Here is a 15,001-nt window from a genome sequence, read left to right on the forward strand (position 1 = left end):
TAGATCACAAACAGTTTTGTTTGATGGATGTGTCTCAAAATCGATTGACGTGCCATCGGGTGTTCCGCAAGGAAGTCACCTCGGACCGGTTCTCTTTCTTTTATTTATAAATGACTTGCCAAACTCAATAATGCATTCTAGATTGCTAATGTACGCTGATGATGTCAAGCTATTCATTACTCATAAATCGGAAAAGCAAGCTGATCTCCTCCAGAGTGATTTAAATAGCCTTTTTCAATGGTGTAAAATCAACTGTATGGACTTAAACTTAAAAAAATGTAAACATATGTGTTTTTCCAGATCTTCTTCTTTAATAAGGCAATACAATATTAACGGTTCTCAATTATTAACTGTAGCATCATTTGTTGATCTTGGCCTTTTGATGGATCGAAAATTAAAATTTAATAATCATGTAATTTCTATTGTTAATAAAGCGCATGGAGTTTTAGGATTTATAAAAAGATGGGCCAAAGAATTTTCAGATCCCTATATAACAAAACAACTATTTACGTCACTTGTAAGACCTATATTAGAATATGGTTCTGTTGTATGGGACCCTCAATATGCAGTGTATTCTGATAAAATTGAATCAGTGCAGAAACAATTTTTGCTTTTTGCACTGAGAGGTTTACATTGGAATAGCGATTTTGTCTTGCCTTCATATACAAGCAGGTTAAAATTAATTCGATTACCTACATTAAAAAGTAGACGCACAATGTTAAACACTATGATGGTGCATAAAATTTTAATGGGTAATATTCCCTCGGATTTCTTAATATCATCTATTAGAATAAATGTTCCTTGTAGAACAATTAGAAACTATCAACCCTTATTTAGAGATTTCCACCGCACGAATTACTCTATGGGAGATCCTATTAACAAAATGTGTGTAGATTTTAATTCCATGTATTGTAATGTAGACTTTGGCATGAGCCTTGACCTTATAAAATCTAACATAATTTTATTTTTAAATGAATAGTATATAAAAATGTATTAGTAAGTAACTAACTAGCTGATGAAGTAAATTCTGTAGCTGGTTTTCAATTTCCCTCTCATACCCCATCATGATGCGGATCATGGTGTGTACGCGATCCCTACGTAAAAGGGAGGTCGCCCCCTCGGTCGGCAGGGGTGGGAAAGTGAGGCGTGGGAACGTTCGAAAAAAAAAAAAAAAAAAAAAAAAAAAAAAATCCCTACAGCGATTTTTTCTTGTTTTTGGATTTTTCTCATCTATGAACCTTGCTGTTTCAGAATTCACAAAAACTTCCCCTGTGTAAGCGGTTTTCATTAAAAGTTAGTTAAGGCGCACCCTTCATGACATTGTTTTATAAGGGGGCGATACAGTCAGTGCATTGTACCAATTTGAACTTCAATATCTCAAAAATGGTAAAACCTACGAAAATAATAAATAAGCAAATCGTGAAGACCTAAACAACCCCTAAAAATGTCAACTTGAATCGCGATTTATTTAAAAAGCGCTCCGGCGATTTTTTTTGTTTTTTGATTTTTCGCATCTATGAACAGTGTAGTTTTAGAATCCGCAAAAACTTCCCAGCTGTAAGCACCTTCCATTTAAATTTGATTCAAGAGCTCGATGATGAAGCGAAAAATATGAATATGGCTTCAAAAAACATACATAAAAAAGTGAATTGAATTAAAACCAGTAAGGAAAGGATCAAAAAATATATATGGGAGCTAAATCCAAATCAGAACAGATTTTGATATAATTTTTCACATTTATTTGTAGACCAAATTCCGTCACATAGTCCAAATTTCATCAAAATTGAACATATATAGCGTGCTTCGTGCATCAAATACCTCAAATCGGTCGGAAATATATATGGGAGCTGTATCCAAATCTGAACCGATTTCGATATGATTTTCCACAGTTGTTTCTAGACTAACCACCGTCACACATTCCAAATTTCATTGAAATCGGACAAATATAGCGTGTTTCGTGCATCAAATACCTCAAATCTGCCTTAACATATATATTTATATAATTTTGCAAACTTATTTCTAGGCCAAATCCCGGCAAACAGTCCAAATTTTATCGAAATCGTACATATATAGCGCGTTTCGTGCACCAAATTCCTTAAATTGGGCGAAAATATATATGGGGGCTATATCCAAATCTAAACCGATTTCTATATAATTTGGCACACTTATTTCTAGACTAAATTCCGTCGCACATTCCAAATATCATTGAAATCGGACATATATAGCGTGTTTCGTGCACCAAATGCCTTAAATCGGGCGTAGATACTCTAAAACTACACGCTGAAACTTTCATACGAAACTTTCCCATTATTTTGGCGTTTATAGATCGAGTTCAATACTAAAGTGATATTATGAAATTACTGTATTGGGAAACTCGACCTAAGAACCCCAAAATAATGGGAAAGTTTCGTATGAAAGTTTCAGCGTTTGGCTTTAGAGATATATATGGGGGCTATATCCAAATCTGAACCGATATTTACCAAAATAAATAGCGTTAGTCCTTTGGCCAAAAAACTATCTTCCCCAATTTTCATGCGAATCGGACAATAAATGCGACCTGTACTTTGTTTACAAAAATACATGGTCAGACGGACAGACAGACGGACATGCGTAAATCGACTCAGAAAGTGATTCTATGTATATCCCTAAAAGGAACTATGGGTCTATCTCGTTTCCTTTTGCATGTTACAAACTAATGCACAAAGATATAATACCCCTTACCACATGGTGGTGTAGGGTATAAAAACTAACAATTTCAATATTTGTTCAACGATAAAATTAGTGGTTTTGAGTTTTCTGTTAAAATACATGACGAAGCGAAGAATATGAAAAATATCAGTTAATTCGTTAGAAAACTGCAAAAATGATTTTCAATGTCTAGTCAATCCTCTCAAAATCTGAATGTCCAAAAACCCATCAGCTGGGATAGGAAAATGAAGCTTCCGTTTTTTGTGGCTTCATTAGTCTTTAACAGTTGTGTCCAAAATGTAACAAATACAATATCTCCAGTGGAATAAACATAAATGTTTTTACGCACTGGAGATAGTGTTTTGCAAAATCAGATTACTACTGATCTGTATATATACAGGGTTATCATGAATAAAAATTTCGTGCGGATTTTTTCCCTTTCCCCAATTTTACAATTATTTATTTCCATATTTAAGTCCAAAAAGGGAATATTTATGTCGATTTGGTGAGAATATTGAATAATTTATTGATTCTAGTAGTTTTTAGCATTTTAAAATATCTATTTTAAAATAATTTCACTTTTCAAAATAATTTTCCATGTGGAAAATTCCGCGGGAAATATTCATGATAACCCTGAATATTTTTATAAACGTGTTTATGTTTTTTATTAAAGTATATCTTAAGGCTACATTGGCAAATACAAAAATGACATCACGCAAATTCATCTTGACACTAATCAAAACTTTGTAATGTGTAATTGTGAATCGGATGATCATCTCAGATTGTAAGCTTGTTGTAAAAAGCTTTTTTTATCCCAGACGAGTACCACAACTTCGTAGAACAGTTTGTTTCTACCTGTTATTGTAGCTTTATTCTGCTTAGATAAACAATAGATAAAGCGCAGACATCAACCAACAAATTCAATACTTGTAGCATAGATAATGGAAGCTTTAATTTTCTCATCCTAACAGATTTCGCATAAAAAATTTTTGTGCGTTCACCTGGTTGAGCTTTTGTGTTTGGGTGGTGTAGTCACTTGACTTCGCAAATAATTGAATTGATATTTTCTGTATATTTTTGCATCATCTTGCAGTTCACATTTTGTGTTATCTGTCTTATATTTTGTTTGCTATCTATTTAATATCAAGCAACACCTTACGTTCGATAGCGGATACAAAGATCGCAAAAAAGCATTATGAAAAAAACACTAAAAAATAAAAGCTTCGAAATAGTTAAAAGCTTTTAGATGACGAAAGTACTTTTAACTGTTATAAACATGATACAATACGGTGAACCATGGTAGAACAAGAAAAGGTAGCAGCAATACCCAGCTGACTGAACTGGGTTGTAGTGTTAGTGTCAAATTCCATTCGACATTTTATGTATTTATTTCTATGTTCGATGTATATTAGGGATATATATTTTTGAAGAACAAATTTATTCATCAGAAAAAAAAACTATTTCCCATAAAGACGGCTTCATATCATTGACATGTAACCTCCTCCAGGTCCGAACGACATGCCGCACACTAAAACACCGCTTATAGAGGCGGTAAAATATTTGTTAATATGTGTGGTATTTTCTTAAACTTGAAAAAAATAAAGCCCTAATAAACATGTGCTTTTTTGTTTTCAAAAGCAAATGATTGAAACATCTTCTCTTTTTTCAATGAATTACCAGCGACCCGAAACATTTTTGCAAGTATTCTACTTTCTGCGAGAAATTATGCATTTAGTGGAATGATATGGAAACATTCAAATTGAAAATCTAACGAGTTTTCATTCATGTTTTCCAAAATATTCAATCAAATGTGATAAATTATTAGTTTTTTAAATTCCAATAATTTATAGACATTTCCTTGTTTTGTTTACATTTACGTTGACACTAAGGTTTACAAACAAAAACAAATTCCTTTGTGGTTGTTGTTCGAGTTGTATTTGTTGTAGTATTAACTTTACCTTGTATTTGTTCTACCATGACGGTGAACCAGAAACTACAAGACTATTTTGATTGAAAGTTCTTCAAGTTGTCAACATATTTGTTTACGTTTTCATACGATTAATTCACAATAACAATGAATTTTGCAGATTGTGTGAAATCAACTGTTCTTACTGTTCCACCATAGACCAACCAAGATCACCCATATACAGTGACTGTCACTAAAAATGATGCTACGTTGAAAAAATGAAACGAGTTGAGATTTTTAAAAATTCAAAAAAAAAAAACACAATTTTGTAAGATGAGAAGTTGTCTTTAAGATGGTATACAAAAATATTTCGTTTACAGTACCGTTATACTAAAATTTTACGGGAAAACAAAAAATGGGCATTTTTAAAGTGAGCAATAAAAATGATGCACCACAATAATCGATTAATAATTTCCAATTTTGTTGCTTTTTACGCCATTTTAGCGATCAGAGTCGTAGAATAATTTGTTGCCTATCGTTTTCAGTTGTTTTGTCATTGATTCCGACAGAAAGAATGATGTTATTGACGTTATCTTGGTATGTTCGTAATTAGTGTCCCTGTGTAGGCAATTTGGCTAGAAATTTCTAGTTTTTGAAGTTATTTTCCAAAAAATGGCTATGAAAATGCTTTAAGGGGGTATGTTCAGAGTACGTACAAACAATCTAAAGAAATAGAAAGTCCTGTATTAGCCCGGCTTGCCCTATATTGTACTAGTCTTTAACAGCGTTGACCTGATAGAGGTAAAAATCAGGGCATAGAAAACATTTTTTGTACTTTTCTTTGAAAATTGTTTTCAAAAATATTGTTAACAATATTTTGACCATGTTTGCATTTATAAAAACAAAAATGTCAACAGGCTTTGTTACCATTCAAATTGTTTCCAAAATTTCGTCTGCGAACTAAGGGGTAGTTTACACTATATGTAAATGTCATATGACATGAAATTTTCCATCGTTATATATTCGCTAATATGTGCAATATTGGAGATTTTCCTTACGCCATTTACTCTGTGCGTCCACACCAGCACAAATGTAAAAAACTACGTCTCCACATTGCCTCCGTGGGTAGATATGGAATATTTTTATTTCGTGTCATATGACATTTACATATGAGGCGTTCAGAGCACACTTCGACTAACTCCATAAAACAGAAAGTTGAGCAAAGCAATGATGAAATGTATATTGTTTTTTAAAATTCCCCTGATTATATGGATTCAAATATATAATGTAGAATGCATAATAGCAGGTATAGCTTTCATCTAACGGTATATAAAATAAAATAAAAACAATAGTCAACAAACAATCGTTAGTAATGTTGTGGTAATGGTGGAGTTAATCGAAGTGTGCACTGAAAATAGTAATAAAGTTAGGTCTTGAATTTTTTTATTAACGAAAAACTTAGTTTTTTACACATATATTACAGGTTTTACATAAAAATTAATGTTGGCAGTTCAGTTATAAAACAATATTTGTAATTAATTCATGTTAGCTTTATGTTAGCGTCATTCTTCATGGCTAGGTTTATGACGTTTCCGACGTATGTAATATACGTCAAAAATGTATGTTATATACGTCATAATAAGGCCATCTATGGTTTCAACAAAAGCCGAAAGGGCATTGCTGTAAAAATGTACACGTTGCGAGCAGAGCTACATTTGAATGTGGAGTTAATCGAAGTGTGCACTGAAAAAAGTTGCATATTATTCAGTGGTCAATAAAAACTTGTTATTTAAAGGTGCTCATCTTTATTATTCAGAAAAGATATTATGATCATAAATAGATATGGCGATTTCAAAGGCTTTGACACTTAAATCTCAATTTTTTTAAAAAGTGGAGTTAGTCGAAGTGTGCACTGAGCGCCTCATATAGTGTAAACTACCCCTAAGCAGGGCGTATATCGGAAATAAGAGTTCCAACTACTTCTTCGATGTTCCTATTCGCATTATTTTCAAAGTTTTCCCAACGTTTTTAGCCACAATATAACGATGGTCTCAAGGGGTTTACACCATGGTAGAACAATAAAAGGTAACAGCAATACACAGCTGACTGAACTGGTTTGAAACGTTACTGTCAAATTCCATACGACATTTTATATATTTACTTCTACTTCGATGTACATTAGGGATATATATTTTTTGAGGAAAAAAATATATCATTCCGAAAAAAAATATTTCCCAGAAAGACTTCTTCATATCAGTGATATGTAACCTCCTCCAAGTCCGAACGACGAGCCGCACACTAAATCGTTTGTTAATATGTGAGGTATTTTGTTAAATCTGAAAAAAATAAAGCCCTAATAAACATATGCTTCTTTGATTTCAAAAACAAAAGATTGAGCCAGCTTCTCATTTTTCAATTAATTTCCAGCGACCCCAAACATTTTTGCAAGAATTCTACTTTCTGCGAGAAATTATGCATTCAGTGGAATGATGTGGAAACATTCAAATTGAAAATGTAACGAATTTCATTCATGTTTTCCAAAATATTCAATCAAATGTGAAATATGTATGTACATACATATGTATGTATATTAGTTTTATAAATTCCAATAATTTATAGACATTTCCTTGTTTTGTTTACATGTACCGGTGCATGGCAGAACTACCAGGTAGTGGTATCACACCAGCTGATCGAATATGAAAAGTCAAATCCCTTTATAAAAAAAATTATTTTTGTTGTAATTTCCCCAACAACATAAAGAAAGTTTTGACATAACATATTCAAAATTTTACGATGCCACTACCTGGGTAATTGTGCCATGTACCGGTGACAGTAACGTTACAAACAAAAACAAATTACCTTGTGGTTGTTCTTGTTGTAACAGTGTTTGTTTTTATGTTTGTATGTTCGTGCTTCTGTTCAATCTGGCTCTGGGTCTATCTCCAGTTCCAGGAAAGTGGCTGCTTCGATGGGATGAACAGGTGTTTTGTGTCGTGCGGGCCCATGCCACATACTGGGCAGATGTCTTGCACGGCGCGGTCGATTTCCGCCCAATAAGAATTTAGGCGACTGTAATATCCCGAGCGTAGTTGAGCCAAAACTACTCTAGTTTGACGCTTCTCAGCTGCAATAGATGGGAAATGTATTTCAAGGACTTTATTCACACTATAATTGCTTAAGGCCTTGGCAACTGCATCCGTGTGAATACTATTTAAACCTGCTTGATATGTTTGTTGATCTAGGGGTTCTCTCCTGTATCGTTGGACCTCTCCCTCTAGAGCATGGATATCCTTCCTGATCTGCCTGAATGTGTCGGGCCTACCCACAAGATGGTGATTGGGATGGCTCACACGATAACATCCAAGCAGGAACTGCAACGAAAGCATCTCATTGTTTTGCTTTACTGGAAGAATCTTTGCCTCCTCATGTATATGGTCCACTGAAGATTTAAGGAGGCAACCTGTTGCTGTTCTTAGGGCGGCATTTTGAAAAGTTTGAATCTTTTTCAAATTCTTATCACATAATCTCGGGGACGAGACTGGCGCCGCATAGCTTACCACAGACCGACCTATCGCGTTATATGTGGTCAACAAGGTTTCTTTATCTGCACCCCAAGTGCTGCCGGCTAGGGACTTGAGGACCTTGTTCCTACTTTTCAGTTTGTCGCAGATAGCTGTGGCGTGCGCGCACGACGTGAAAGTAATGTCGAATGTGACCCCTAAAATTTTGGGGCAGTTTTTGGTCGGAATTCTGCTACCGTCGACCACGACATTCAATTCTCTTCCGAACTGCGCTGTCCATGTAGTGAAAAGAGTGGCTGTTGATTTTGTGGCGGAAATCTGCATATTCCTCGAATGGAAAAAGGTGGTAGGATCGGTTAAATAGTTGTTCAGTCTCTCACAGATGTCATCAGGATAGGTACCCGACGCCAGGATCGTGCAATCATCCGCATACGTTACGATCTCAATACCGTCTGGAGGGGGCGGAATACAGGAGAGATAGAGGTTAAACAGTTCCGGAGATATCACCCCACCTTGGGGAACTCCCTGTTTCACTCTACGGGGTTTGGACTTCTTGTTCCTGTATTCCACGTACGACTGGCGTCCACACATATAATTGACTATCCAACGTTTCAAGATTGGCCAGAGGGTTGTCTGCTCAATGTCCTCAAACAGCGTGGAGTGCCTGACTGTATCAAAGGCTTTTGATAAGTCAAGCGCCACCATCACTGTTCTATCGCACGGCCGTGTACATATGTTTGTATTTGTGGTTGTTGTTGGGTTGTATTTGTGGTAGTATTTACTTTACCTTATTTGTTTGTTCTATCATGGTGTTTACCAATATTCGGTTGTATATAGGGTTGATATAACTTTTTTATTATACGGTAAACATAAGAAGGTTGATACTAAACCACGATGCGAGTAAATATTTTACAATTTAAATCTTTATATAAGGGAACAAAGTTTTGATTCGAGGGTATTATGAAATATCCAAAGACCATGGGAAGGAAAAGTGGTAGGAAATGGCAACCATGTTAAGATAGCAAATGCAAATTCTTTCTAAAATGACACGACCATGCCCCAAAAAACAAATTTAAGTCAATAATACACAGTTATTGCTTTTGTTTTGCACTCCCCATTCTCAAGGATCAGCCAACTTTGTTCGTGTGTTGGGTTTTGATATCGAGAAGGTAGAGGTGTAGGGTTAAGATATGGAGGTTTTGGAAATACAGGAGTTGAGCTGAAATTATGGGATAGTAGTTGGTGTATAGAGTGGAGATAATGGGGAGGTTTTGTAAATTCGTACTTATGTACTAAATGGTACCAAATTTGGGGGTTGGACTTGTGAGAAAGAGCTGGAATCCTGAAATTTGGACTTAAGGAAAGTACTGAATGGTACAGAATTTGGTATAGTTTGTTATTGTGTAAAGGAGATGAGATAGAATTTTGAAACATTAGGGGGAGATTTTAGAAATTCGTACTTATGTATATGAAAATTGTTTCTGGGGAAACAGAGCTGGAATTGAGAATCCCGATTGGTATATACCCAGCTAGAATTTGGAAGATTGCTTTTTCAAAAATCACATTGCGGAGTCTTTTTGGTGATCAAAAACTGATTAAGTCGCTTGTATGATCAGAAAGGGACTCGAAAGTGAATCCCTGTAATGATTAAAAAGAGTTCAATTTAAAATACAACGACAAATGCGTAGAATCACAAATAAATCATCGAGGAGTTTAAAATGTGATTTTTTTCCTTATTTATTGTCACATTTTGATCTTCATGAAGTTTGAAAAATGCTTAATCAAAAAAGGGTTATGCAGGTGTTTGAAAAGTGATTATAATTATGTATCGTCTGATCCTATTTTGAACAGTTAGGTGATTAAAAACTGATTGTTTTGTTTTACTTTTGTTTGGTTGTAAATAATTCTCATATACACTTTATACAAAACTTTGATATAAATGTAACTTATAATATTAAGAGTATAGACAAATACAACACATGTTCAAGTTTTGCCAAGTGAAATGAAGAAGCAGTATACTAACCACCGCGCAACATAAAGGATAATTAAAAGATATCACAAAGCAGAAAAGACAACAAAACAAAGAAAAAACAAAAAAAGAATAAGAAGAAATATTAAACCAGAAAATTCTTTTAATTTATTTCGTCTAATAAAAAGACTCATAAATGACTCTCTAAAGATTATAAACATAACTCTAAAAAGACTCGAAAAAGAGTCCCAAATTAATCAACAAATTACCTATAAATGATTGAAATACGACACGAAAAAGGCTTTATATACCATCAGAAATTGGGCACAAATGACTCGAAACTAATGCAGAGGAAGACTCATTTGTAATTTTTTAGAAGAGTCGCCAGAGGTTACTTTTTCCTCCCGACAAAGGAGTCGTTTATGATCAGAAAATGAGCTCATATTCCAGCTTTTTAATCGTGCAGTCGGATCGATAATCCGGACATCAATATTTTTTCATATTTTAGGCATTATATTCATATTTATTTCATTGACGTTTTCATTCTTAGCAATAGCAATTAAATTTTTCAGAGTTTTCGGTCCAAATCTCAACGTTCTAGCTAGCCTCAGTTGATTCAGTTATACAACTAGGAAAATGTCGAATGAAGCAATAGTATTTAAAACCTATTGATGTAGTGTTGTTCCCATAAAGCAATTACCCAGCCAGCATTTTTTGAAAATTGTAATCAAATTCGAGTCATTTTTGATCCGACTACACGATTAAAAAGCTGGAATATGAGCTCATTTTCTGATCATAAATGACTCTTTTGTCGGGAGGAAAACGTAACCTCAGGCGACTCTTCTAAACAAATCAAATCTTCCTCTGCATTAGTTTCGAGTCATTTTTGACCATTTTCTGATGGTATATATAGACTTTTTCAAGTCGTATTTCAATCCTTTATTGGTGATTTGTTGATAATTTGGGACTCTTTTTCGAGTCTTTTTAGAGTCATGTTTATAATCGTTTATGAGTCTTTAAGGAGTCATTTATAAGTCTTTTTGTTAGACGAAATAAATTAAAAGAATTTTCTTTTTATTTTTTTTTTGTTTCTTTCCTTTGTTGTCTTATTAACGAAAAACAAGAGAAGGGCGTTTTTTGTTTTAAAACAATTAAATTGTTAATAATTATGTATGAGTTCTTGTTTGTTTTTTTGGGATAGAGTAAGTAGTTGGTGATTTGTTTGATGATTTGTAAATGCTTAAAAAAGGAGAACGCTAAGAGATGATGAATAATTAAATTTAAGGGGAACATGAATGAATGTGCACAAGTGATTCTCTTAAAGTTCACCAGCAGCACAAGCATCAGCATATGATTTGTCGGGCTTCTCTTCAGGATTCAATTTAATCATATCATCAATACGCAAAATGGTGATGGCAGCTTCTGTGGCGAATTTAAGTGACTTGATTTTGGACATGGCAGGTTCGAGGACGCCAGCTTTTTTGTTGTCACGTACAACACCTTCAATCAAGTCCAAGCCAGTCCATTTAAGTTCAGCATGTTCAGCCTTCGTTTGGCTGGAATTGTGATAGGCACGCAATTTGGCTACCAAATCAGTGGCATCCTTGGCTGCATTGACTGCCAATGTTTTGGGAATGACCAAAAGAGATTTGGCAAATTCAGCAATGGCCAATTGTTCGCGGGAGCTAAGGGAGGTGGCAAAATTTTCGAGATAAATGGGGAGGGCAGCTTCAACACAACCACCACCGGCAACAACCTTTTTGCTTTCCAAGACACGCTTAACAACACACAAGGAGTCATGGATGGATCTTTCCATTTCATCACAGTAGAAATCATTGGGACCACGCAATATAATGGAAGCAGCAGCTCTAGCCTTGGTGCCCTTGATAAGAATCAGCTCATCATCGCAAATGCGTTCTTGGGCCACCTCGGCGGCTTCACCAACCATGGAGGCATCGAAACTTTCATCACCTTCCATGTTTGTGAGGGAGGTCAAGAAAGCAGCACCAGTGGCCTTGGCGATGATTTTCAAATCGCTCTTCTTAACACGCCTGACAGCCATGGCACCAGCTTCAATGAAGTATTTCATGCACAAATCATCAACACCACCCGAACACAAAACAACATTGACACCGGTGGACAAAATTTTGTTAATACGTTCCTTGGTAATATCCAATTCACGAGCACGAATACCTTCCAACTTATCGGGATCGTTAATCAAAACTTGTACACCCATCTTCATTTTGGTCTTTTGCAAAGAGAAGTCCAAACAGGCAATCTTGGCATTGACAATTTTCTTGGGCATTTGTTGTGCGGCAATGGTACAGTTCAGGGCATAGCCGGGAATCAAAAGAGATTCGCGAGCCGATTTACCGTGAGCTTTTAATACATTAACAGCCTTAATGGAATAGGCAGCATTGCCCTTGGGATCGGTGATCTTAACAGCTTGACAAGCATCAACAACCATGGCTGCAAAGAAATCAGCATCAGCTCCAATGATTTTAGAGCTCATGGATGTTTTGGCAATGTTAATCAAGGAGTCACGGCCCAATTCATCAACGGGAGCTGTCAAATGTTCGGAAATGTAGTTGCAAGCTTCTTTGCAGGCCAAACGATAACCGGAAATAATGGAGGTGGGTGAATTTTTTGTTTTACCAATTCATCGGCATTCTTAAGTAACTCAGCAGCAATTATAACGACAGAAGTGGTACCATCACCAACTTCTACATCCTGCAATTGAGCCAGTTCAACCAAAACTTTAGCAGCGGGATGTTCAACTTCCAAAAGTTTCAGAATGGTGGCACCATCATTGGTGACAGTGACATCACCGATGTCATCGACCAACATTTTGTCCAAACCCACAGGGCCCAAGGAACTCTTAACAATGTTGGCAATGGAACTGGCTGCCATAACATTTTGTGTACGCACAGACTGGCCCGAATGGCGGGTACCAGCAATGGACAAAGGATTTGCAAGTGTGGACATTTTGTTGGTGTTTGTTAAAAACTTTTATTTAAAATTAGCAAAACTTTGCGTGATAATACTTTTTTTCTCCACCGAAACAAGACCGACTGACTCACAAAATGTTGCGGTGGTTAGTATACTGCTTCTTCATTTCACTTGGCAAAACCTGAACATGTGTTGTGTTTGTCTATACTCGTAATATTATACGTTACATTTATATCAAAGTTTTTGTAGAAAGTGTATATCAGAATTATTTACAACCAAACAAAATAAAACAAAACAATCAGTTTTTAATCACCTAACTGTTCAAAATGTGATCTGAAGATACATAATTGTAATCACTTTTCAAACACATGCATGACCCTTTTTTGATTAAGCATTTTTCAATCTTCATGAAGATCAAAATGTGACAATAAATAACGAAAAATAGTCACATTTTAAACGCCTCAAAGATTTATTTGTGATTGTTACGCATTTGTTGTTGTATTTTAAATTGAACTCTTTTTAATCATTAAAGGGAGTCACTTTCGAGTCCCTTTCTGATCATATACGCGACTTAATCATTTTGATCACCAAAAGGACTCTAAAAAGACCCCGCAATGTGATTTTTGAAAAAAAAAACTTCCAAATGCTACCCAGCCAACATTTTTTCGAAAATTTTAATCAAATTCGAGTCTTTTTTGATCCTACTGCACAATTAAAAAGCTGGAATATGAGCTCATTTTCTGATCATAAATGACTCCTTTGTCGGGAGGAAAACGTAACCACAGGCGACTCTTCTAAACAAATCACAAATGAGGTTCCTCTGCATTAGTTTCGAATCATTTTTGCCCATTTTCTGATGGTATATATAGACTTTTTCGAGTCGTATTTCAATCCTTTATTGGTGATTTGTTGATTGATTTGGGACTCTTTTTCGAGTCTTTTTTGAGTCATATTTATAATCGTTTATGAGTCTTTAGAGAGTCATATATGAGTCCTTTTATTAGACGTAATAAATTAAAAGAATATTCTTTTTATTTTTCTTTTTTGTTACTTCCCTTTGTTTTATTGTCTTTTCTGCTTTGTTATGTCGTCTTTTAATTATCCTTTATGTTGCGCAGTGGTTAGCTGCTTCATTTCAATTGGCAAAACCTGAACATGTGTTGTGTTTGTCTATGCACTTAATATTATACGGTATATTTATATCAATGTTCTACAGAAAGTGTATATGAGAATTATTTACAACCAAACACAAATAAAACAAAATAATCAGTTTTTAATCACCTAACTGTTCAAAATATGATCAGACGATACATAATTATAATCACTTTTCAAACACCTACATGACCCTTTTTTGATTAAGCATTTTTCAATCTTCATGAAGATCAAAATGTGACAATAAATATCGAAAAAATAGTCACATTTTAAACGCATCAATGATTTATTTGCGATTGCTTCACATTTGTTGTTGTATTTTAAATTGAACTCTTTTTAATCATTACAGGGAGTCACTTTCGAGTCCCTTTCTGATCATACAAGCGACTTAATCAATTTTTGATCACCAACAGGACTCTAAAAAGACTCCGCAATGTGATTTTTGAAAAAAAAAAAATCATCCAAATGCTAGCTTGGGTAGTTCATTAGACCTCCGATTAGTGAGAAACTCCCTCAGAAACATGTAATGTGTTCCAAGGAGTTTAGTTTTTGTTGAGATTTAAAGCTGAATTAGGAAACGAGTAGAGACCTTGGGTGTAAAGTATTTAAAAAAAATATGGTTCCTTTTATTTTCATTGTACGAATTTGAACCTCTATATCTCAAAAACGGTAGAACCTACGAAAATATCATAAAGGCCAATCTTGTAGGCCAATCTTTTCAGTGCTACACTATTGTATTTAGTCCTATTTCTATAGGACATGCGGTTTCAAGCAAAATCGTGAAAATGTGAACTTTGACCGAGTTTTATTTAAAAA

At 34.8% G+C, this 15,001-nt stretch overlaps 1 protein-coding gene across 1 annotated transcript; it reads right to left on the reverse strand.

Annotated features, from left to right (window-relative positions):
• Positions 1-11,198: 11,198 nt before the first annotated feature.
• LOC141392853 (T-complex protein 1 subunit alpha-like) lies at positions 11,199-13,164 on the reverse strand. The gene is given in 2 exon segments (XM_073965829.1): positions 11,199-12,718; positions 12,721-13,164. Coding segments are annotated over 2 exon segments (1,665 nt in total). The 5' UTR covers positions 13,070-13,164; the 3' UTR covers positions 11,199-11,402.
• Between the last annotated feature and the right edge of the window lie 1,837 nt (positions 13,165-15,001).

Source organism: Musca autumnalis, unplaced genomic scaffold (genome assembly GCF_047663935.1).
Source record: "Musca autumnalis isolate F117 unplaced genomic scaffold, ASM4766393v1 scaffold_2, whole genome shotgun sequence".
In the NCBI taxonomy this organism is placed as follows: Eukaryota; Metazoa; Arthropoda; class Insecta; order Diptera; family Muscidae; genus Musca; species Musca autumnalis.